The 27252-nt window shown below is 37.1% G+C and overlaps 1 protein-coding gene and 1 long non-coding RNA gene across 2 annotated transcripts in view; one reads left to right on the top strand and one right to left on the bottom strand.

Annotated features, from left to right (window-relative positions):
• The window catches only part of LOC123573016 (uncharacterized), a 105936-nt gene extending 84846 nt beyond the window's left edge, over positions 1-21090 (top strand). Inside the window, exon 3 of the long non-coding RNA XR_010586274.2 lies at positions 20305-21090. This is a non-coding gene — a long non-coding RNA (uncharacterized lncRNA). The remainder of the gene's footprint in view (positions 1-20304) is intronic.
• The window catches only part of ADGB (androglobin), a 232929-nt gene extending 206223 nt beyond the window's left edge, over positions 1-26706 (bottom strand). The window contains exon 1 of the mRNA XM_005552076.5: positions 26563-26706. Coding sequence (XP_005552133.3) covers positions 26563-26636 — 74 coding nt within the window. The 5' untranslated portion in view covers positions 26637-26706. The remainder of the gene's footprint in view (positions 1-26562) is intronic.
• Between the last annotated feature and the right edge of the window lie 546 nt (positions 26707-27252).

Below are 27252 nucleotides of genomic sequence, written 5' to 3'. Positions count from 1 at the left end.
AAGGTTTGTACCCCTTATAGCCCAATTAAAAATTGGCAAGAGATTTGATCAGATACTCTAACAAAGAGTACATGTGAATTGTGTAGCATGCAGAAATTCTAAAATGGCCTCTCAAATAAAATCCAGTCTAATCATCAAAGCTATGAATATGACATCACATTGTTGACTATGTGATGATATATGGGATAGTTGACCTTAAGATAACAGAGATTGTCTGCGTGGATCTGATCTTGTCATAAAAACGTAAATGAGCTTGAAAGTGGATTCTTCCCAAAACCTCCAGGTAAGAGCCCAGCCCAGCTGATACACTGATAAGTAGCTTTGTAAAGCCCTAAAAAGAGAAACTGAGCCCACCAGAACTTCTGAGCTACAGAATTGTGAGAAAATAATGACTCATGTTTCATGTAACTAAGTTCCTGGTAATGTTTTACAGCAATAGAAAACTAATACTAATGACAAATAAACACATGAATAGGTGCTCAACATCAGTAGTATTAGGGAAATTCAAAATAAACCAAAATTAGCTACTATTGTATACCTATTACAATGGCTAAAATTAAAAAGATAAACCATGTCAAGTGTTGAAAAGGATGTGGAACAACGGGAACTTTCATATAGTGCTAGTGGCCATGTAAAATACAGAATTTTGCAAAATGGTCCAATAGTTTCTTAAAAGTTTAAACATACATAATACCATATGATATACTCATTCTACTCCTAGATAATTCAAGAAAACTGAAAGTGCATGTACATATAAAACTCATACATGAATGTGCATAGCAGCTTTGTTTGCAATAGCAAAAAACTGGAAATAGCCCAAAAGGCCCAACAGCAGGTAAATGAAAACAAAATATATCATGGAATATCCATTCAATGGGCTTTGAATATTAAAATAATTATAAGTGACAACAAGATGACAGAATAGAAGATCCCAAGAATCATCACTTCCCCCACAGAAATTCAACTTGAAACTATTAAAAGACAAGAATATCTCCCTAAATTCACCACAGCAAAGAGGGAAAGTAGAGAAACCCATTAGGGTAGCAGAGATGTTGTGACCAGAAAGAGAAATAGTCATTTTAGACTGTTCCAGCCCCTCTCCCAAGCTGGCATAACCCCTCAAAGAGAATTTCTCTAGATCTGTGGTTTCCATGGTGATTGGAGGAAATGAGAGGTGGATGGTTGATCTCCTCCCTTTTGGAATCTTCATGGGAAGCCCACTCTGACTCCTTTCCAGGGGAGCAATTGGGTCTACCAAGAAAGCTGAACTACCCGTGAGGAACTGGGCACTAATCACAGTAACTGATGCATGGATTTTGGCAGCTACCTTGTGCTCCAGTCAGTGGGGGTGCCACAATAAAGAGACTGGCCAGTGCCATAGCACCACAGATGGCACAATCCATGGGAATGCCTAAATCCCTAGCTGGATTTTCCTGGCCTGGAAAAACACTAAAAGATCGAGATTAATACATAGTGCTAACTTAAGTCTTCCCAAGACTAGAAAACAATGGCAGGGATGCAATATAGTTACAGTTCTAAGTTTTAAGTTCTGGTGCTCATTGTAAGTTTTTCTAAAAGAAGAAACAGTAACAGGGCAACATGTTAATTATAGTGCAGTGTTTCAGTTCTGGTGCTCAACATAAGCTCTTCCCAGGATGGAAAGTAACAGTAGAGCAGTGTTTAAGAGTCAATACTAAGTTGTAAAGGTCTAAAACCAACAAAGAACATCAGCAGAAACTGGAAGTGGCTGTCTCATCAAATGCTCAGGAATCAACATAAAGATGCAATAGTTGTGAAAACTCAGGGAAGTATGACACCATGAAAATAAACCAACAAAGTCCAGTAATTGACCCAGAAGAATTGAAGATCTATGACATCTGGCAGAGTATTTAGAATAATTCTCTTAAAGTGGTTCAGACAATCACAGAAATACCTGAAAGAAAACTAAATAAAATTTTGAAAACAATCCAAAAACAAAATGAGAAGTATGACAAAGAAATAGAAACACTTTTTCAAAAACCAAATAGAAGTCTTAGCAATAAAGAATAAAAGAACTGACCTGAAAAAAACTCATTAGAAAACTTCAACAACAGATATTCTCAAACAGAAGAAAGAATTAGCAAGCTTGAAAATGGAACATAAAATTATCCAACCAGAGAAACAAAAAGAAAAAAAAAGGAATAAAAGTGAGTGAAGAAAACCTATAAGAATTATGGGATAAGAGAATCAAGTGAACTAATCTCTGTGTAATAGGAATTTCTGAAGGGAACGAGAAAGAAAAATGCCTATAAAGCATATTTAAAGAAATAATGGCTGAAAATTTCCCAAATCTAGAGAAAGATTACAACCTTCAGGTAAAAACCGGAAGTTCAGACATAACCAATCAAATTCAACCCAAAGAGGGATTCCCCAAGGCACATCATAATTAAATTATCAAAAATTAAAGACAAAGAATAATGAAAGCAGCAAGAGAAAATAAAAATATCACATTCAATGGAGTCCTGATATAAATTTCAGGGGGCTTCTCAGCAGAAATCCCGCAAGTTAGGAGAGACTAGAATGTGATATTCAAAGTGCTGAAGGAAAAATACTGCCAAACAGTAAGATTATACCCAGCAAAGCAATCTTTCAAACTCAAAGGAGAGATACTTTCCCAGACAAAGACTGAGGGAATTCACCAACACCAGACTTGTCTTACAAGAAATATTAAAAGAGAGTTTTTCAATACAGAAGAAACTGGATGCTAACATATAACAAAAACATCTGCAGTTATTAAACTGACTGGTAAAATAAGAAAACAGACATCCAGAATATTCTAAAACTGTAACTGGGGTAAGTAAACCATTTATATCTTTAATATGAAGTTTAAAAGACAAAAGTATTAAAAATAATTACAGCAACAGTTAATTAGTAAATAGTAAATAGAAAAAGACACAAATTGAAATACCAAAAAGTCACAATGTTGGGATGGGGATGATACTGAAATTTAGCGTTTTGGTTTTGCTTTCACTGTGATCAAGATTAAGTCATTAGCAGTTTAAAATCATGTGCTATAACTGTAAGTTATTTTCTGTATGCCTCATGGTAACCATAAAGCAAAAACCTATAATTGATACACTAAAAATAAATAGTGGAGAATCAAAACACACTGCTAGTGAAATTTACTTAGCTATAAAGAAATACAGTAAGAGGGTGGGAAAAGGAAGAAAGGATCTATTTTAAAATCCCAAAAACAAGTATCAAAATGGCAGTAGTAAAACTTTATCTATCAATAATAACCTTGAATGTAAATTGATTAAATTATTATATTAACAGATAGAGTGGCTGAATGTATTTTTAAAAAATGATCCAAATATTCTGTCTATAACAAACTCACTTTGCCCTTAACGACGCATATATACTGAAAATTTAGAGATGGAAAAACATATTCAACACAAACAAAACTCAAAAAAGAGCAGAAGTAGCTGTATTTATTCAGATAAAACAGACTTTAAGTCAAGAATCTTTATACATATGGTCATTACATAATGATAAACGGGTAAATACAGCAAGAGGATGTAACAACTGTGAAAATATATGCACCTAATACTGGAGAACTCAGATATGTAAAGCAAATATTAATAGACATAGAGAGAGAAATGGACTGCAATACGGGAGTAATGGAGGATTTCAAACCAATAGAGGATTTCAGCATTGGACAGATGATCAAGACAGAAAATCAACAACAAAACACTGGAGTTACACTGCTCTCCAGATGAAAGGGACCTAACAGACATTTACATAACATTTCATCCATCCGCTGCAGAATATACATTTTCTCAACAGAACATGAAACATTCTCCAGGGCAGACCATATGTTAGGTCACAAAACAAGTTTTATCACATTTAAAAAAATCAAAACCACATCAAGTATCTTTTCTGACTATAATGGAATAAAACAAAATGAAAGCAAAAGGAATGTTGGAAACTAAAAATTCATGGTAATTAAACAACATGCACCTGATCAACAAATGTGTAACTGAAGTAATTAAAAAGGAAATTTAAAAATTTATTGAGACAAATAAACATGGAAACACAAGAACTACAGGATATGACAAAAGCAGTTCTAAGGTGAAAGTTTACATGAATAAACACTTCTCATCAAAAAAGAAGAAAGACCACATATCTTAAAAATGCACCTCAAGGAACTAGAAAGGCAAGAACAAACCAAACACCACATTAGTGGAAGAAAAGAAATAATAAATATCAGTGCTATTTCTGATGAATAAAAATATCCAAAAGGCCACAAAATAAAAAGGTTGTTTTTTGAAAAGATAAAACAAATAGAGAAACTTTTAGCTTGACTAAGAAAAAAACAATAAGGCCCAATAAACAAAATCTGAGACAACAAAGGAAATAATATAACTACAAAAATACAAAGGATAATTAGAGACTATTATGCACAACTGTAAACCAACAAATTGGTGTTCTGATGAAAGCCTTTATGATAATTCAATTTCATTTAATAAACAGTAAATATATTTTCTCTTCTTTATGATTTTCTAAATAACATTTTCTTATCTCTAGGTTACTTTATTGTAAGAATGCAGTATATATAACATACACATATGACACACAAAATATGTGTTAATCAAGCTTTTATGTTATTGGTAAGGCTTTCACTCAGCAGTAAGCTACTAGTATTTAAGGTTTTGGGATTCAAAAGTTATACAAAAATTTCCATTGTGCAGGAGTTGGTGCCTCTAAGCCTCATGTTGTTCAAAGAAAAACTGTCCTGGCAAACCGAATTCAACAGCACATTAAAAAAATCATATATTGTGATCAAGTGGGATTCATCCCAGGGATGCTTGGATGGTTCAGCATATGCAAATCAATAAAAGAGATGCATAACATCAACGGAATCAAGAAGAAAAATCGTATAATTATTTCAATAGATAATTGAAAAAGCATTTGATAAAATTTAATAACCCTTCATGATAAAAATTTTAAATAAACTGGGCATAGCAGGAATATGCCTGAAAACAATGAAGGCCACATATAACAAACCCACAGCTAGCATCACACTGAATAGGAAAAACAAAATTGAAAGCCTTTCCTCTAAGATCTGGAACAAGACAGTGATGCCCGCTTTTACCATTTTCATTCACCATTGAATGCGAAGTCCTAGCCAAACAAATTAGGCAAGAGAAAGAAAGAAAGGGCATCCAAATTGCAAAGAAGCCAATTATACTTGCTCACAGGTGACATGATCTTATATTTAGAAAAACCTAATGACTCCACCAAATTACAGAACTGAAAAGTGAATTCAGGAAAGTTGCAGCACACAAATCAACATACAAAAATAGGTAGCACTTTCATACACTAACTGTGAACAATTGAAAAAGAAATCAAGAAAGCAATCTCATTTACAATAGCTAAAAGACAACAAAATACCTACAAATAAATGCAACCAAAGAAGTGAATGATCTCTACAAAGAAAACTAAAATACTGAAAACTGAAAAAAATATTAAAACATTGAAAAGCACAAAAAAAGATGAAAAAACTCTCATTCTTATAAATTGAAATAATTATTATTGTTAAAATATCTATACTAGGCACAGTGATCTACAGACTCAATGCAATCCCTTCCAAAATATCCATGTCATTCTTCAGAGAAATAAATAAAAAAAAACTATTCTAAAATTTGTATGGAACCTCAAATGACACAGAATAACCAAAGCAATCCTGAACAAAAAGGACAAAGCTTGAGGCATCACACTACTTTACCTCAAAATAGATTACAAAACTGTAACAACCAAAGAAGCACGGTTCTGGCAAAACAACAACAACAACAAAACCAGACACATAAACCAATGAAGCAGAATAGAGGACCCAGAAATAAATCCACACATTTTTGACAAAGGCACCATTTTTGACAAAGGCACAAAAAACATACATTGAGGGAAAGAACAGTCTTTTTAATAAATGGTACTGGGAAAATTGGATATTCACATGCATAAAAAATGAACCTAGACCCCTGCCTCTCACCATGTACAATGAATAGACCCCTGCCTCTCACCATATACAAAAATCAAGTCAAAATGGGTTAAACATTTAAATGTAAGAATTGAAGCTATAAAACTACTAGAAAAAAAGATTGGGAAAATGCTTAAGGTCATTGGTTTGAGCAAATATATATATTTTAATAAGATTTCTAAAGCACAGGCAACACAAGCAAAAATAGACACATGAGATCATATCAAGATAAAAAGCTCCTGTACAGTACAGGAAAAAATTAACAGAGCAAAGAGACAACCTACAGAATGGGCAAAAATATTCACAAACCATCTACCTTACTATCCATTAATAACTAAATATATAGAAAACTTAAACAACTCAATAGCCAAAAAAACCCCCAAATAATACAATTTTAAAATGGGTAAACGATCTCAATAGACATTTTTCAAAAGAAGACATACAAATGGCCAACACATATATAAAAAATATTCAACATCATTAATCATCAGAGATATACAAATCAAAACCACAGTAAGACACCATCACACCCTCAGTTAAAACGACTATTATCAAAAAGACAAAAAAATAACAAATGCTGGCAAGAACGCTGAGAAAGAGGAAGGCTAGCACACTGCTGGTGGGAATGTAAACTAGTACAGCTACTATGAAAAACAGTGAAGAGTTTCCTCAAAAAAACAAAAATAGAGCTACCATATGATATAGGAATCCCACTAATGGATATATATCCAAAGGAAATGAAGTCAGTATATCAAAAGGATATATGCACTTCCATATTTATTACAACACTATTCATAGTAGCCAAGATATGGAATCAACCTACATGTCCATCAACAGATGAATGGATAAAGAAAATGTCCTATTTAGCCATAAAAATGAAATCCTGTAATCTGCAGCAACAGGGATGAAACTGGAGGACATTATATAAAGTGAAACAAGTCAGGCACAGAAAGATAAATATTCCATATTCTCACTTATAGGTGGAAGCTAAAAAAGTTGATCTCATGGAGGTAGAGAGTAGAATTATGGTTACCAAAGGCTGAGAAGGGTAAGAATTAGGGGGAGCAAAGAGATATTGGTTAATGGGTACAAAAACACAGTTAGATAGGAGTAAGTTCTAGTGTTCAATAGCACAGTAGAGTGACTATATTTAACAATAATTTATTGTATATATCAAAATAGCAGAAAGAGAAGATTTGGAGTGTTCTCAACACAAAGATACAATAAATGTTTGAGGTGTTGGTGATATGGTTTGGATGTCTGTCCACTCCAAATCTCATGTTGAGATGTGATTCCCAGTCATAAAGATGGGGCCTGGTGGGAAGTGATTTGACTGTGGGAGTGGATCCCTTATGAATGGATTAGCACAATCCCCTTGGTGAAGAGTGAGTTTTTACTCAGGTCACCTGAGTTCTGGTTGTTTAAAAGAGTCTGAGACCTCCCCATTTACTCTCTTGCTCCTGCTCTTGGCATGTGACATGCTGTCTCTCTGTCTCATTCTGCCATGATTATAAGCTTCCTGAGGACCCCATCGGAAGTTGAGCAAATGCTGGCACCATGCTTCCTGTACATTCTGCAGAACTGTGAGCCAATTCAACCTCATTTCCTTATAAATTACCCAGCCATTATTCTTTTACAGCAATGCAACAATGGCCTAACTCTGATATCCTAATTACCCTGACTTGATCGTTACACATTGTATGCGTTTACCAAAATATCACATGACCCTATAAATATGTACAGTTATGTATTAATAAAAACAAAATAAATAATTATGATTACAAGAAGCCATACAAAATGTGTACATAGGTTTGATTCCATTTATATAAAATTCTAGAAAATACAAACTAATAAAGTGACAGAAAACAGAAGAGTGGTTTCTGGGGACCGATATCAGTAAAGGACAGGATGAAAAGATTACTAAGGGCAGAAGTAAACTTTTTAAAATGATAGATCTGTTTATGTTTTGATAGTGGTGAAGGTTTCACGCGTATAGATGCACATCGGAACTCATCAAAGTGCATCCCTTAAACATGTGCAATGCATTGTATATCAATGTATAAAACAGTTGGAAGGAAGGAAGGGAGGGAGGGAGGGAAAGAAATCAAGTCTGGGGATTTTAAAAGTCAACTTCAGGAAATTACAGACATCACTTCATGATAGCAAGAATATCTGTTACTAAACTTTTAATAAATAGTTAAATTTAAATCGACGTTCTATTATATTGTTGATTACCTAGTCATATGCAATAAAATTTGTTTTATCCACATATTGTTTTATATATATATCTATTCTTGGCATATCAAATATCCTACATAATCTGGAGTTGGGAAAGGTGAAAACTGTCTTTATACATAATAAAATTAGTATATAGTACAAAAGTATAAAGCCACTACAGACTTTGAAGCAATAGAAACACAGCTGAATCTTGCTTATATGCACATATAAACATACTGATGCATTCATATATTTGCGTTAATTAGGTTATTTCATAGAAGTAATTCACTGTAGAGATGTTAACATTTCAATAACATTAGAGTCTGAAATTTTGCCATTGTTTCTTAAGGCATGCTGTTCAGTGTAAGGACATGATTTTATTTATAGTGGGAGGCGATTTACTCATACAATGTGCAACCAGCATGCTGACTTAAGTAGTGTCAGCTAATACCCTCACGGAATCAGAATATGAATAGAATTAGATAATTGAACTCTTTTGGGTCAGGGCATTCTGAGTTTCACTTGGTTTTACAAAAATTATTTAAATGGCCTTTTAACTTTAAAAGTTCAACATTTATTTATTTTTCAATACATTGTGCTTGGGTAAATGCAAAGATTCAGTTTCTATTCTCAAATAAAATAAATGAGAATAAATAATGCAATAATTAAAATGCAAAGGCACACATGAAGAGGCTTATAACAAAATTTAAAACAAAGTACTTTATTAGTACAGAAGAGACAGAAACATTGTTTTCAACTTGGAAAGCAAATGTGGGCTTTATGGTTTCATAGATAGGGATGGAATTAGGTGTAGCACAAAAGTTACTATAAACATAGAAAAGGAAATGGGCAGGGGGTAGAAGTAGAAAAGTAGAATAAAGGTAAATAGTATGGTAGCATTTAGTTGATATAGAGAATAGGTGGGAGCTGAAGCTAGTTGCAGAGCTGATTGCTGAGAGCATTTTCTCTCTCTCTCTCTCTCTCTTTTTTTCTCTCTCCCTCTCTCCCTATCTCCCTTCTTTCATTCTTCCTTTTTCAAAAACAACAGGACCATTCTACCAGCAAAATGGCAGATTACAAAGATTACTGACAGCACTACATATAAAGTAATTCGGATACGAAAAACCTTGACTAAAGAAAAGGGAACGAGAATGTTTTCTCAAGTGGTTCCACCTAGAGTTTAAAAGGGCCTCAACTAGAGGATGGCAGGGAAGAAAATGAATGTGGAGCCAAGGTGAACAACTGAAAGAACAAAGAAACCCCGTGGATGTGATGGGTAAAAGAGAGGGAGAGGTCAAAGATGACTGATCTCTAGAGTTAAGATTACAGGGAAGATAGAAGTAACATTCCCTAAAAATAGCAACATGAGAAGTGTGTATACGGTTGGGAGAGAAAAGGATGACTCCCATTAAGACTGATTTAATTTGGAGTAGAGGAGCACATCCAGATACATTCGTCCACTTGAACATGAGCTTAATTGCATGATAAGGTTCAGAGATGTTAATTTAGTAATCTTAAGTAAAGAATAATTGTTTTAATCAAAGGGGAGAGAAGAGAAACTAAGACCATCAGAGAATGACTTAATTTCATAGGTAAGAGACAGAAAACAAGGCAGGAGGCAGATGGGAGAGAGACAAAAACTCCAGGAAAAGATAAAAGAGGCCAGATAGGGCTGCAGTGCCTTATGTTCCCCTGAAGGCACCTGAATCCTTGTGAGAGACAACAACCCAGGAGAGCAGTCTGGGACACAGGCTGCTTCTGCTACTCTGTTTCCAAGCAAAGTAATGCTGGCCACTAAGATCTTAAGCTTTTGCCATTTCCCAGGATATGCCACCTTTCAGCAGCAAAGTTAACATTTGTAAGACGTATGCAAATACATGAAATGGTTTCCATAAAGACTTTAACCAAAATCCATAAAAAAAATAGATCTGTAGAACCCAAAGGCTAGTACATGTGCAGGCTCAAACTAATCCCTTTTAAAAACAATTCCCAAGGTGGCTGACTAGATGCATTAGGAAGAGGTTTGCCCAAGAGACTAGGTCATCAAGAAGACAGCCATATTATGAACAGATCTTCAGAAGGAGGGCAGTGAGAGGAGATGCGGGGAGGACACAGACCCTGCACTGAAGGAGGTGGAAGCTGGGGACCCTACATAGGGTTGCCAACACCAGGACTCATTTCTGGCCCTGAGCAGCTACTGGGGGAAGGAGTGAGATAAATAGGCATGGAGTGGTCCACTCTTGCCATGAACTTTCAGAATCCCAGCTGCAGGGGACCCCACGATGCCCACAGACATTTGAGCTGGCATGGAGAGCTTCCTGGAGAGGCGGCAAGGACAGGACTTCAGCCTGTCAGGAGCCCAGAAAATTTGGCACAGGAATGGCTACAGTGGAGCCCACCCTCAAGGCTTGTCATGCTCCTCTAGGCGGTTTTGGTCTTTGTTGACAGCTGAACCTGAACAGAACAGGGTTATGCTACCCATTGAATGGGAACAGTCTAATCTGAGCATTTCCCTGTCTACCAGTCTTTCCAAGAGTCCCTGCCTGGCTTCATCTGCTTGCAGCACAGCCTCAGATGCTCAACTGGGGTGCTTTCTAGTGACCACTTTCACCAAAAAACCCTGTCTAACCATCGGAGAGCTCCTACAGATGGGCCCCCACCAGCATGTACCTGCCCACAACCCCCGCAACACAATGTTGCCAGCATGCACTCACCTGCAGCTTCCCCTGACTACCGTACCAATGTGCTGGCATATGTAGGTGTATGTGGACCTTTCTACCCTGCCACCCTACTGCCAGCACTGCATGAGCACACATGCAGACCCCATCACCCCGCCATTGGTCTGTCCAAGCCAGCATGCATGTGTGAATGGATCCTGCCACCCTGCAGCCAGCAGCGTGGGCACATGCATGTGGACCTTGACAACTTACCACCAGCACACATTTATAGCAGACCTCACTGTGACACCACCACAATGAAATGCTTTTACTGTGAACCACTCCCCATTGGAGTGTTGTTACCAGCTGACTGGGAATATCTTGGCCCCTCCAATGCAGCAGGTGCTTAACTTCAAGGAGCCAGAGAACAAAATCACAGGCCTGTTCCCAGCCACCCAGGGTTAGAGCATGCAGCCCAGGAGTGCTGATCTTGGCCATGTCCCCCTGAAATTAACCAGAAATGAAGCCAGTTGACTAAACTCAACTTATACCATGGTCAAACCCTCAAGGGCATCAAAGAATATAAAAGAAAAATGCTCCATCCAAATGACAACAACTTCAATGATTAAAGGAATACTAGCCCACACAGATGAGAAAGAACCAGCACAGGAACTGCAGCAATTATAAAAGCCAAAGTGTCTTCTTACCTTCAAATGACCATACTAGCTCCCCAGCAATGGTTCTTAACCAGACTTAAATGACTGAAATGACAGACATAAAATTCAGATTCTAGATGGTAACATAGATTACGGAGATTCAGGAGAAAGTTGAAAACCAATCCAACAAATTTAAGGAATCCAGTAAAATGATTTGAGAGCTGAAAAATGAAATAGCCATTTTAAGGAAAAGCCAAACTCATCTGACAGAGCTGAAAAACTCACTACAGGAATTTCATAACACAATTAGTAGTATTAACAGCAGAATAGACCAATATAAAGAAATGATCTCAGAATTTAAGGACATTGTCCATGAAAATTTCTTCAATCTCAATAGAGAGGTTGACACTCAAATTCAGGAAATTTAGAAAGCCCCTGAGAGATGCTACACAAGGTCACCATCCCCAAGACATATAGTAATCAAATTCTCCAAGATTCATGCAAATGAAAGAAATATTAAAGGCAGCTAGAGAGAAGGGGCAGGTCACCTACGCCTAAATAATAAAAAAATCTACCAACCAGAAAAAGCTCTGGCCCAGATGGATTCACTGCTAAAAGGGAATCTCATCAGTCTAACAGAAGATCTTTCAGCAGAAACCCTACAACCAGAAGAAATTGGAGGCCTATATTCAAGATCCTTAAAGAAAAGAAATTCCAACCAAGAATTTCATATCCAGCCAAACTAAGCTTCATAACTGAAGTAGAAATAAAATCCTTTTCAAACAAGCATATGCTAAGGGAATTCATTACCACCAGACCTCCTTTAAAAGAGGTCCTTAAGGGAGTGCTAAATATGGAAATGAAAGATTGTTGCTGGCCACCACAAAAAGACCCTAAAGTATATTGACGCTATAAATCACCCACATTGACACTATAAGTCAACTATGGAATTAACACTATAAATAAACTACAGAATAAAGTCTACCATTGATACTATAAATCAACTACACAGACAAGTCTACATAACAACCAACTAACAACATGATGACAGAATCAAATCCACACTTTGTTAACCCTGAATATATATGGGCTAAACATCCCACTTAAAAGGCACAGAGTGGTAAGTTGGATAAAGAAGCAGAACTTAAGATAGTTTCATGCTATCTTCAGGAGACCCATCTCACATGCAATGACAACCATATGCTCAAAGTAAAGGGATAGAGAAAGATCTATCAAGTAAATAGAAAACAAAAAGGAGCAAAAGTTGGTATTCTTATTTCAGACAAAACGGACTTTAAGCCAACAACAATCGAAAGGGACAAAGAAGACGATTAAATAATGATAAAGGGCTCAGATCAAAAAGAAGACTTAACTATCCTAAATATATGCATCCAAAACTGGGGCACCCAGATTCATCGAACAAGTTCCTAGAAAACTATGAAGAGACTTAGATAACCACGCAATAATACTGGGAGACCTTAACACCCCACTGACAGTATTAGACAGATCATCAAGGCAGAAAATTAAAAAAGATATTAAGGATCTAAACTCGACACATGACCAAATGGACCTGACAGACATCTACAGAACACTCCACCCAATAAAAACAGAATATGCATTCTTCACATTTTCACATGGCACATACTGTAAAATCAACCATATCTTAGACAACAAAGAAATTCTCAACAAATTGAAAAAAGTTTGAAATCATACCAACCACTCTTGCACCACAGTGTTATAAGAAGTAATCAAAACCAAGATCTCTAAAACTCATATAATTAAGTGGAAATTAAACAACATGTTCCTGAAATGACTTTTGGGTAAGCAATGAAATTAAGGCAGAAACCAAGAAATTCTTTGAAACTAATGAAAACAAAGATACAACATACAAGACTCTCTGGGACACTGCTAAAGCAATGTTAAAAGGGAATTTTATGTTGCTAAATGCCCACATCATAAAGTTACATGCTTCTCACATTAACAATCTAACATCACAACAAGAGGAACTAGAAAAACAATAGCAAACAACCACAAAGCTAGAAGGGGGAAGAAATAACCAAAGTTAGAGACATACTGAAAGAAATGGAAACACACAAAAAATACAAATGATCAACAAAACCAAAAGTTATTTTGTTAGAAAAAATAAATAAGACTGACAGACTGTTAGCTACATTAATACTAATAAAAAAACACATGACCACTGCCTCCACAGAAATACAAAAAAAAAACAAAAAACCCTCAGAGACTATTACAAACAGCTCTATGCAAAAAAACTAAAAATCCTAGAAGAAATGGATAAATTCCTGGAAACATACAACCTACCAAGTTTGAACCAGGAAGAAACTGAAATCCTGAAAAGACTAATGACATGTTCCAAAATTGAATCAGTAATAAAAAAAAAAACTCTACTAACCAGAAAAAACTCTGAACCAGATGGATTCACTGCAGAATTCTACCAGACATACAAAGAAGAGCTGGTACCAATCCCTCTGAAATGACTCCAACACATCAAGGAGGTGGGACCCCTCCCTACCTCATTCTATGAAGCCAGCATCATTCTGATACCAAATCCTGGTAGAGACACAATGTAAAAAATCCCAAAACAAAACCTTCAGGACAATGTTCTTGATGGACACAGATGCTAAAATCCTCAACAAAATACTAACAAACCAAATCCAGCAGCACATCAAAAAGCTAATTCACCACAATCAAGTAGGCATTATTCATGGGATGCAAGGTTGGTTCAACAAAAGCAAATCAATAAACATTATTCATCACATAAGCAGAACTGAAAACAAAAACCACATGATCATCTCAATATACTAAATAAAGGCTTTTGATAAAAATCTGTTACCCCCTTCACATTAAAAACTGAACAAACTAGGCATTTAAGGAACATACACCAAAATAATAAGAGCCATTTATGAAAAACTACAGCCAGCATTATACTGAATGGGCAAAAGATGGAAAGATTCCCCTTGAGAACCAGAACATGAAAAGGATGCCTACTCTCACCACTCCTATTCCAAATAGCTCTGGAAGTCCTAGCCAGAGCAATAAGGAAAGAAAAATACATAAAAGGCATACAAATAGGAATAGAGAAAGTCAAAGTATCTCCCTTTGTAGACTGTATGATTCTATACATAGTAAACTCTAAAGTTTCAGCCCAATGGCTCTTAGACCTGATAACTTCATCAAAGTTTCAGGATACAAAACCAATGTACCAAAATCAGTAGCATTTATATACACCAAAAACATCCAAGCTGAGATCCAATTAAAAATGCAATCCCATTCACAATAGCCACAAAAGAATAGAATACCTAGGTATACAGCTAACCAAGGAGGTGAAAGAACTTTACATGAAGGATTACAAAATATTGCTTAAAGAAATCAGACATGACACAAATAAATGGAAAAACATCCCATGCTCATGGATAGGAAAAATCAATATTGTTAAAATGATTGTGCTGCCCAAAGCAATTTAGAGATTTAGTGCTATTCCTATCAATATACCCATGTCATTTTACACAGAATTGGAAAAAAAACTATCATAAAATGCATATGGAACCAAAAAAGAACCCAAATAGCCAAGACGATCCTATGCAAAAAGAACAAAGCTGGAGGCATCATGTTTGCCAACTTCAAACTATGCTACAAGGCTACAGTGACTGAAGCAGCATGATACTGATACAAAAACAGACACACAGACCAATGGAACAGGTTACAGAACATGGAAATAAAGTTACCTACCTACAACCATCTGATCTTCGACAAAGTCAACAATAACAAGCAATGTGGAAAGGACTTTCTATTCAATAAATGGTACTGGGATAACTGACCAGCCATATATAGAAGATTGAAACTGGACCCCTTTCTTTCACCATGTACATAAAGCAACTGAAGATGGATTAAAGATTTAAATGGAAAATGTAAAACTGTTTAAAAAACACCCTAGAAGAAAAGCTAGGAGATACCATTCTGGACATATGCCCTGGAAGTATTTTATGATGAAGGCTCCAAAAGCAATTGCAACAAAAACAAAAATTGACTAGCGGGACTTAATTAAACTAAAGAGCTTCTCCAAAGTAAAAGAAACTATCAACAAAGTAAACGAACAGCCTACAGAATGGAAGAAAATATTTGCAAACTATGCATCTGACAACAGTTTAATATCTAGAATCTATAAGGAACTTAAATCAACAAGCAAAAAACATACAACCCTACTTAAAATGGATAAAGGACATAAACAGACAGCCAACAAGCATATGAAAAAATGCTCAACATCACTAATCATCAGAGAAATACCAATCAATCATCTCACACCATTAAGAATGGATATTACAAAAAGTCAAAAAATAACAGATACAGGTGAAGTTTAGGGAAAAGAGGATACTTGTATATTGGTGGAGGGTATGCAAATTTGTTCAGCCATTTCCAAGAAAGCAATTTGGAGATTTCTCAAAGAATTTAAAACAGGACCATCATTTGACCCAGAAATCCCTTTCGTGGGTATATACCCAAAGGAATATAAGTCATTCTACCATAAAGACACATGCATGTGTATATTCATTGTAGCACTATTCACAACAGCAAAGGCATAGAATCAACCAAGGTGCCCATCAACGGTGGGATGGATAAAGGAAATGTAGTACATATACACCATGGAATACTATGCAGTCATAAAAAATGAAACTATGTCCTTTGCCACAACCTGGATGGAACTGGATGCCATTATCCTAAGCGAATTAATACAGGAACAGAAAACCAAATACTACATGTTCTCACTTATAAATAGTAGCTAAACCCTGAGCACATAGAACACAAATAAGGGAACAATAGATAGCAGGGCCTACTTGAGGGTGGAGGTTGGAGGATGAGGAGGATGGAAAAACTACCTATCTGATGCTGTACTGAGGACCTGGTTGGTGAAATAATTTGTAAACCAAACTCCAGCAACATGCAATTTACCCATATAAGAAACCTGCACATGTATCATTGAAACTAAATTTGGAAGGGAAAAGTAAATAAGCAAAAAAAAAAAAAAAAAAAAAAAAGGAACTGCCAACCATTTTGGTCATAACCTCTTTGTGGTAAAAAGTAGTTTCAAATTGATCTTAGACCCTGACTCAAGGTAGAACAAAGATGAGGCTTTGATTCAAATTTCTAATTAATTAATTTGCATTTTTCAGTATGCTGAAAGGGCCCCATTGCCAATTTGCACAGGACAGCCTTCACCCTTGACCTTAACCTAACCTGATTAAACTCGGTTTTTTCCCAGGTATTTCTGGTTCATACCTGGGACAGAAGTAAGGAAAATAGTTCTCAGTTCTTCCTACTTTCTGTCCCTTTGCCTTTATATCCATAAGGTTTTTTGTTTGTTCTGTTTTGTTTTGTTTTGAGACAGAGTCTTGCTCTGTCACCAGGCTGGAGTGTAATGGCACAATTTCCACTTACTGCAGACTTTGCCTCCCTGATTCAAGCGATTCTCCTGACTCGCCCTCCCAAGTAGCTGGGACTACAGGCGTGTGCCACCAAGCCCAGCTAATTTTTGTATTTTTAGTAGAGAAGTAGAGACGGGGTTTCACCATGTTGGGCAGGATGGTCTCGATCTCTTAACCTCGTGATCCGTCTGGCTCAGCCCCCCAAAGTGCTGGGATTACAGGTGTGAGCCACTGCGCCCAGCCTATCCATAAAGTTTTAATAACCTGTAGCTTTTTTATTAATTTAATAATTCACCTGGATACATATCATCCCCTTGGATTTAGTAGATAGCTACCCTGAATATGGCTCTACACACACACACACACACACACACACACACACACACACACACACACACACAAATAGTAATTTCTAAATAGTACCACTCAGAAATAAATGCTGCAGAAACTTTGATGAGACGCTGAGCAATAGCTTTGGGTTGACCCTGGCCTCTGAGAATCTCTGGAAAGCAAGCAAGTGTGGGCAGGTCGGTCCGAAAGTATGCTGAACTGGAGACGGTGAGGTGAGGAAACAGAGGTATAATGGGCATATTAATCTTCTGAGAATCCAACTGAAGTAATATATTAAATTCTGATGTTTAATATATTAATTAATTAATATCATCAGGTCAGAAAGCTGGAAAAAAATAATTACAAAATATTTGGATTATGGCCTTCATTTTGACACCACCAACAACTAAAAAAGAGACCCCAAAAAATAAGAAAAGAAAAAACAAATACATGCTTATTTACTTTAAAAACGTACTATATGCTAATTCAGCCATACAAATTAACATAGCTATAGCCTTAAAACCTGTACTTAATTAGCTTGTAGCTACCCTGGGAAGGAATGTTAAAATAAAATTTCAAAGCACCTTGTTGGCCACTTGTGTACCATGGCATGACAACATATACATATATTCATTATCAAGGTTGAAAATAAGAAAGATTAGTAATGTTTCTATCCAATCTTTCATATTATACAAATTCCTTGATTTAAATAATTTGTGGACAAAAACAAGAAATGGGGAAAGGATTCCCTATTTAATAAATGGTGCTGGGAAAATTGGCCAGCCATAAGTGTGACCTAGAAGCTGAAACTAGATCCTTTCCTTACTCCTTATATGAAAATTAATTCAAGATGGATTAGAGATTTAAATGTTAGACCTAAAGCCACAAAAACCCTAGAAGAAAACCTAGGTAATACCATTCAGGACATAGGCATGGGCAAGGACTTCATGTCTAAAACACCAAAAGCAATGGCAACAGAAGCCAAAATTGACAAATGGGATCTAATTAAACTAAAGAGCTTCTGCACAGCAAAAGAAAATACCATCAAAGTGAACAGGCAACCTACAGAATGGGAGACAATTTTTGCAATCTACTCATCTGAAAAAGGGCTAATATCCAGAACCTATAAAGAACTCAATCAAATTTACAAGAAAAAAAAAAAAAACAACCCCATCAAAAAGTGGGCAAAGGATATGAACAGACATTTCTCAAAAGGAGACATTTATGCAGCCAACAGACACATGAAAAAATGCTCATCATCACTCGCCATCAGAGAAATGCAAATCAAAACCATAACGAGATACCATCTCACACCAGTTAGAATGGCAATCATTAAAAAATCAGGAAACAACAGGTGCTGGAGAGGATGTGGAGAAATAGGAACACTTTTACACTGTTGGTGGGACTGTAAACTAGTTCAACCATTGTGGAAAACAGTGTGGCGATTCCTCAAGGATCTAGAACTAGAAATACCATTCAATCCAGCCATCCCATTACTGGGGATATACCCAAAGGATTATAAATTATGCTGCTATAAAGACACATGCACACGTATGTTTATTGTGGCACTATTCACAATAGCAAAGACTTGGAATCAACCCAAATGTCCATCAGTGACAGACTGGATTAAGAAAATGTGGCACGTACACACCATGGAATACTATGCAGCCATAAAAAAGGATGAGTTCGTGTCCTTTGTAGGGACATGGATACGGCTGGAAACCGTCATTCTCAGCAAACTATCGCAAGAACAGAAAACCAAATACCGCATGTTCTCACTCATAGGTGGGAATTGAACAATGAGATCACTTGGACATAGGAAGGGGAACATCACACACTGGGTCCTGTTGTGGGGAGAGGGGAGCGGGGAGGGATAGCATTAGGAGATATACCTAATTTGTGACCTAGAAGTGTCAAAGTAATATTAAAGTCAATTAAAATCTTTACATAGCCACTTTTGATTAAGTTACTATTATTTTGCTCATCTAGAACAGGGTTCCCCAACCCCTAGGTCACTGCAGTACCAGTACAGGTCCATGGACTGTTAGGAACTGGGCTATACAGCAGGAAGTGAGCAGTGGGTGAGCATGCACTACCGCCTGAGCTCTGCCTCCTGTCAGATCAGTGAACACATTACATTCTCATAGGAGCACGAACCCTATTGTGAACTGCGCATGTGAGGGATCTAGGCTGTGCACTCATATGAGAAGCTATTAGGTTGTGCACTCTTTATGAGAAATACTGCATTCCCCCTGCCCACCCTCATTGGTGGAAAATCGTCTTCCACAAAACCGATCCTGCTCCCTGATGCCAAAAACGTTGGGGACCACTAATCTAAAAGTATTAGCAGCAGTGTTACTAGTTTCAAAGAATAAAATTGATTATGTTTTTAGGTAACAACAAAGTACTAATTCCATTAGTTTGTTAATTTATGTCTTTTCAGTCTAATTCTACCTCTATAATAATTCTACAGAGTAAACAGAATTGTTTCTCCCTCAAAACTACCAATTGGATGATTAAGAAAAGATTTCATTACCAGAGATAATTCTTAAATTGTGCCAAATTACTAAACAAATGCTCAGATTGAGACTATTTCAAAGGGAGAACTAAAGGCCCTATTAAAAATAAAGGGGTATCCTCATTAAACATGGAATTTTGCTGTGTTTTTTATACTTAAAAACATACAACTGACATTTGTAAAATGTCCAAATCTGTGCCAAGTGTTGTCCCGGGTGCTGCAGATGACTATGACAGGGCCTTTACCCTTTGGGCTCTCCCAGTTTCTGTCTGGTTCTGAGTCAGGGGGTTTATGGTTTAGCTCCTGCACTGAGTTTGCTGTTCAACTCAATTAAGTTACACATGCATTTATGAAATATATAATATAAAATATATATTCAGGCCCTAGAGAGAATGCAAAATAAGTAAGGCAAGGCATTCAGAAATCTGTCACTGAATTTTATTTAAATATTTTTTATTTTCTTTTTCAGACAGAATGGCATCCTGGCCTGGACATCACCATCATATATTAAAACTGCAACTGGAGACCAGAAACTTGGCTTGTATAGTCTTTAACCACAATCATCTAACAGATCTGCTGTGCACGGTGCACACTCATATCCCATTTAATATGTTCCTCACTATCGTCAGGAGGATCAAGAATCACGCATTCCCCCATTATCTCAGACCATCACTATTTCTTATAGTGATTTCTAATCCAGCATAAATTCTATGCAATTGTCAAATTGTACATCATAAATCACCATTTTGATGTTTGAAACCATGTGTATTTCCCCACTATATATAGTTTGAATTATTTAATCTATCCCTGTCATTCTGCTGGATACTCATCTTAGATGCTTTATGATTCAACTTGGATGACCTGTGCCCCACTTTCCTGTTGCCTGCACTAACCACCCCACTAACCTGTGCCTTTTGAAATGCAAGAGTGGCTATTAGACAGAGGCAATGAAAAACCAGCCCCAGTTGGAAGTGTTCTTCCTCTTCTCTAACTCATTTTAGGAGTCTCATGATTTCTCTACTTTACCCCCACACCAATGCATGATTCCTTCTATGACTTCCAACAAGTTTCTCCTGTCAAATGTGCCATTACTCTGTATCTCCTGGTTACTTCTATATGAATCCTCCCTTCCCTGGCCCCAGAGTATAAATCCCTTGACAGAAAGCATCATGTTTCAGAATTCCTTATTACCTAGGGCCTACCAGTGCCTTAGGCATGGGCAATGCTCAATAAACAATTGGGAAATAGGCATAAAGAATAAGCTATCCTCTGGGAAAGTTTCTGTCACTGAAGTTGATTTTTTTTTTTTTTCCATTTTTAAGGTGCACTTTTATTCAACTGGTCTAAAGTCAATGTACAGGTAAGCCCCGGCTGCCTCCACCCGCTCCCAGGGAGAGCAAAAGCCTTCATACATCTCAAATTGGGGGACAAAAAAGGGGGGCCAAAAAGGCTGATCATTCAAAATAAAACAAAATACAAAAGTATTAAGGTGAAGATTTTAAAAATGTTGCAGTATATTATTTACACAAAAGCAATGCTATCACCTCCCCTTTGTGGACTTGGGAGAGGACTGGGCCATTCTCATTAGAGAGAAGTGAGGTGGCTTTTAGGAGGACAAGGGACTTCCTGTAACAATGCATCTCATGATATTTGGAATGGCTACTAAAAAAAGAACAATGTACAAAGTCCTTGGCCATATTGTAGAACTTTGAGGGATGCTCACTCTAACCGACCTTTTAAATTTGTTAATTGACTATAGTTGTTGAGTTCCACACAGGTCACCTGGGGAAATCACAAGACTCAGGTGACCGCTGGGTTGTTGACAGTTTCACCTCCTCTGCCTTCTGGTGTGAGCTATGCGAACTGGACCTCAGGTTACAGAGAGCACCTCCCTAATGTGTCCTGCTGACTTAGGGGAGGTTTCTTTTCTGAACGCTGCAGGTAGAGGAACTTATTAGGTACTAACCTCTGTTGCATAGTTTCATTAGATTATCTCTCTCTTGGGCCTCAGACAACCAAGAAAGAATTCACTTAATCTAATACACAGCAAGATATTTATTCCTCTATTTTATGTTGGTTTTCATTGTATTAAATCTTGAATTCAGCTTTTGTAATAGTATCCTTTTCAAATTTCCTATAGAGAGACATGTTGATCATTTTTGAAAATTCTATAAAATTTAGATGTTCGTTTTAGTCATAAGTTAGATTAACTTGAAAATTATGAAATATATTTCATTCTGTTTTTGAAAGAGGCTTAATATTATTTTATAAGTACAAATCTACAAGGCTATATGGTTCTTGTTAGTTTAACAGATGACCTGTTTTTCAATCTTGGTTTGAATGTCCTTTTGGAAGTGAAAAAAATTTTATGGCTATAAACATCAAATTGTGTCCCTATCTCAAACTTCCCATTAAGGTTCCAATGGGAACCTTAATTTTAGTGTATAAAGTTTATACATTAATACTGTCAATACTTAAATTGCATGACTTCTTTTGTTTCTGTTGTGTTGTCTTTGATATACACAAATTATATTTAGTACTTCCAAGAAGATCAAATTTTTGTCTTGATATCACTACAAATCAATCCAGTGGCATCTAATTGGTGAATGAATCTCTGTAGCACCTATTAGTTTTCAAATCAATTAGATTGATCAATTAATTTAAATGTGTTTATAATTGCTAATTGTTATTAGTTTATATTACAGACTGCATATCAGTGACTCCCCTCCCAATATACACATCTTAAAATGTTAATTCTCAATGGAATAGTTTTAGGACGTGGGGTCTTTGGAAGGTAATTAGGTTATGAGGGTGGGACCTCATGATGCGATTATTGTCCTATAAGAAAAGTAACAGAACTAACCAGCCTTCTCTCTCTAGCATGTGAGGATACAAAAACATGGATATCTGTGAGTTAAGTAGAGCAGCCGTCCTCAACCTTTTTGGCACACAGGGATCAGTTTCATGGAAGACAATTTTTTCCACGGATGGAGAGGGGGATGCATTAGATTCTTGTAAAGATCATACAACCTAGATCCCTTGTATGCACAGTTTACGATAGGATTTGCACTCCTATGAGAATTTAATGCCACTGCTAATCTGACAGGAGGGAGAGCTCAGGTGGAAATGTGGAAATGTTGACTCCCCTGCCTGTCACCTCCTGCTGCGCAGCCCAGGTCCTTACAGGCCATGGACCAGACTGGTACTGATCCACAGCCCCAGTGCGTGGGGATCCCTGAAGTAGAGAGCCTTCCCCGAACCTGACCATGCTGGCACCCTGCTTGTTGACTTCTAGCCTCCAGAACTGTGGGAAACAAATGTTTGTTATTTAAGCTACCCAGTCTATGGTATTCTGTTACAGTAGCTCAAACTAAGATACTGATAACGAGAGTTAAAATCTGTGACAGTTGCGATGTTATGTTAAAGTTATATTATGTTAAAAATTGTTATGTTAAAAGATGATTAACAGGACAATTAATTAAACCGTGGTTTTAAACATTTTACTGTAACAAAATCCCCTCACTAATTATGGGTCCAGTGAAGTTAAAAAATATATCTGATAAAATCATGGAAACTTAGAACTGGAGGAAAATATAAAGCAGGGAAGGGAGAACAGGACATGTTGGGGTAAGAGTAACTTTAATTAAAGGGCTCCCCCTTTAAAGAAGAGAAAACTAAATGTCAGAATAGAAAATGACTTGTCCAATGTCAAAAAACTGATGCCAGAGTGAATCACCCTAGAATAGTGATTTCATACTGGCTGATACAGAGAACTAGGAAATAGATAAAATAGAAATTGTTTAATGTAAAAACCTTACAGCTTAGTTACCTGGAATAGTTTTTCTTGGTGATTCAAAGTTATATTTACTTATTAATGTGAACATAGATGATTCTACTGTAATCAGTTGTAACATCTCAGTTTTTGAACTTTGCCAATGGCAGATCAAAAAGGAAAGAGAAGGAAAATTGGGCTTCAATCAAATTCAGAAGGAATGAAAACCAAGGCGGATAACATAACTATTAGCTCATTTAATAAACACATGGTGACTTTTTTTGTGTGCTAGTTGCCATATGAGGCAAAAGCCAAACATAACATTTATTCCCAGCCTGATACATAATTTTAGGGCAAAAGAGAGATGCCAGAGATGGCATCTCTAGGAGAATAAGATTCTATTGCATAGCCATTTTCAAGGTTCTGAAGACTTTCTTTTATTTCTGTATCCAGTACCATGTTAGAGTTGGTCACATTTATTGGATGTGTAAACACAAGGTGTGGTAAAATGACATAAAACCTTACTCTAAATTTCCCAGTGTATTTTAAATAAAGGGCCTTGCTAGACTTTGATCTCTGTGCCTCATACTAAGTGACACTTTGTCTGTCCTACATCTAGGGGTGAGCTTTGGTTCTGTGATTAGTTCTTCAGTTAAACTTAGAAGATAGACTTGATTTATAATGAACTTAACATCCTATCATTTAATGCTACAGAAAAATCTAATGATTTGGTGTTTGATGCTCAATAGATAGTTTCTAACAAATCTTAGCTTTTAAAAAATAACTCTTTGCCCTTCCTCTTCTATTTTCATAAATATATGCATACATTTTTATTGACATAATTCACATATTTTCTAGAAAAAACATATTAGACATTTATTACTATCTCAAAAAGAAATAAGAATTCTTAGTAAGAAGAGAGTTTGCATCTTACCAGTGGGGATCTAGTTTCTATTGTGTAATACAACCATCACAGGATCAGGGCAAGTAATATGTTTTATGGTGTCTGGTTTGATAAGTTTCTTTATGGGAGTTAACAGTCACATCTCTTTCAGGATATAAACTCATTAAAGTCCAAGATTTTCCCGAAGCTCCTAAAGAGTTGTGAGCCTTCAATGTGTATTACTTATAACATCAGTGACTTAGTTATTTGTGTGTGTGTATGGTGGGGGGTGTATTCAAAATTCTTTTGCAATCCTTTAATGTCTCCTAGTTAAGAGAGTCACTCATTCATTCACTAAACACTTTTGAGAGCTACTATGTATGACCTTGGAATTCAACAGTATATAAGTACTAAGAATTCAACAGTATATAAAATAGAAAAGGAAAAATCCCTGCCTTTCCTATTGGGAAGACAAATGTAAAAAAAATGTAGTTTTTAAAAAGTGAAATATATAGCATGTTAAATGAGCAAAAAAAAGTCAATGAAAATAAACAAAGCAGTGAAGGAAGGCAGGGAGCTTTGTTTTGTTTTGTTTTGTTTTGGCAGAGAAGTAGAGGTTGTAATTTTAAATCAAGTGGCCAAAGAAGCTAACGGGAGAAAATGATATTTAGGTACACTCCTGAAGGAAGGGAGAGAGAAAATCATATAGATATTTGAGCAGAAAAGCTTTCCAATATGGGAAACAGCAAGTGTAAAGGCCTGCGGTGGGAACAATCCTGAGATGACTCAGGGAGTGGAGAGGAAGCTAGTGGAACATAACGTTAGAGAAGTAATTAGAGGCCTGATTCTGACGGGGCTCCTTGGCCTTGGATCTAGAGGAATGGAAACCCTTAGACAATGCTGAAAAGACCTGACTTTGGTACACAGAAGTAGAGCAATCCTATTAGATATGTAATATCTACATAAAATTGTATATGTAATATTACTTATATATATTATATCTAAAATTTAAGCTAGTAAAAGGAGTGGATTATCTGCCAGGTAATTGGAAACCTGCTTATGAGAGAGGTTAGAACTAAGGGACTAGAGATTCACAGACATGGGAATGAGTCTGGGAGAAGAATTCACAAAGAGAAAGAGTTTAAATCCTAGGGATCAGTGAATCCTAGGGATCAGTGCAATGTGGAAGGAAATGGAGAAACAGGCATCAAAGATGTAAAACTTCAATTTGAAATGATTGATTGCATCGCCCTTCCCATCAGGCAGAGCGTGAAGAACACGAATGATCCCACTGAAGCAGGGCTGGCAGCTGGGATTCTCACAGTGGGAATGAACGTTAGAAATGGCGTTAAGTTTAAACAATAGCCCCTCCTGTGCTGCTGATAACTGGATATCTCTAGGGAAACCGACCAAAGAAAATAATAATCGTGGGGAAGTACATCCTAAGACACACCACCTAACACCAGCCCAGGACAAAGGCACCATAAAGATTCCCTGATCGAGGGTCTACTTCTACTTTCTCAGAGTAAACGTTAGAGTAACATGAACTATACATTTATGCTGTTTGAAGGTTTTGAAGCCACTTTATGTCTGATTATATCTGATTAAAGGTCGGAGTCGTTGGACCGGGCAGACGCATACTAGCAAATCACCATTAAGGTGAAATGTGTCCATGTCTGTCTGTCCTTCTCTGTCTGTATCATTTCTGGGGCCATGCAGATGTGGCTTTAACCAGAAGTCTTTGAGATATGCCTCTTTCTTAGGAAAGCTATGGCCTTTCTAACTGTCTGAGAGGGCTATGAAGGAGAGGAGGGGTGGGAGATTCACCCATGGGAGCCGAGCACCCAAAGCAAGAAAATCAGGGGCTCTGGGAAAGGAAGTGAGTCAAGACAGGTAAGAGAGAAGTATGAGAGCAAGCACCACCTGGATCTGGTTTACTAGAGAAGACAAGCTGCGAGGAGGCCACTAAACTTCTGCCCTGGCAGAGTTTGCTACAGGGAGGCAGCCCCAGAACTAGTGGTGATGCCAAGGGATTAGGCCAAGGGATGGAAGGGCAGGCAGAGGTCCCTTACTCTTTCGATTTATCCGATCCGTGCGCCGAGTTGATACGATGCACCTCTTTCTTTTTGGTTTGTTTGGAGGCCATGGCAGAAGCCGATCTATGCAGGGCTGAGCTCTGAGCAAAGAGCCTGCGGGCGCGCTCAGGTTGAGCGTCTGCGTTGCCAGGAGACGGCGTCCGGCGTCTAGCGTCCCTGAGAGCCGGGGCGGGTCCCTGGGGGCGGGCTCTGGGGCTTCTGGCTGCAGTGAGACGCAAGCGCCTAAACTCAAATCCCACATCCCTGTGGAGGATCTTGGAGTTGGTGTCTGGAGAGAAATCGAGGTTCTGGGGCGTGGGTTTGACATTAGGATTACTGCGCAGCCCTGATTAATTGGCGTTCTTTTCTGCAGGACCCACTCTGCCTGGCTTTGCCCTTAGGAACCATAGACATTTGTCGACTCTTGAATATTCAGCTGTTTGAAGGTGGATATTATCCTAGTACCACCCCAGGTATTCTCTTGGCTAACATAACAAGTTCCTTCAGTAATCACTAAGGAGGCGTTATAGACACGCTGAATTTGTCAATGGCTCGAAAACCTGGGGTCCAGAAATTAACACAGTGGGTATAAGGAAGGCAGAAAAAATGACACCTTGAGCCGCTGAAGGCTAGGTGATGATGACATCTGTAATAAAACCAATAAGGTGTCTTGTTCAAATGAAAGAG

This window comes from Macaca fascicularis, chromosome 4, assembly GCF_037993035.2.
Source record: "Macaca fascicularis isolate 582-1 chromosome 4, T2T-MFA8v1.1".
In the NCBI taxonomy this organism is placed as follows: Eukaryota; Metazoa; Chordata; class Mammalia; order Primates; family Cercopithecidae; genus Macaca; species Macaca fascicularis.
This window is presented reverse-complemented; position numbering and strand designations above follow the sequence as displayed.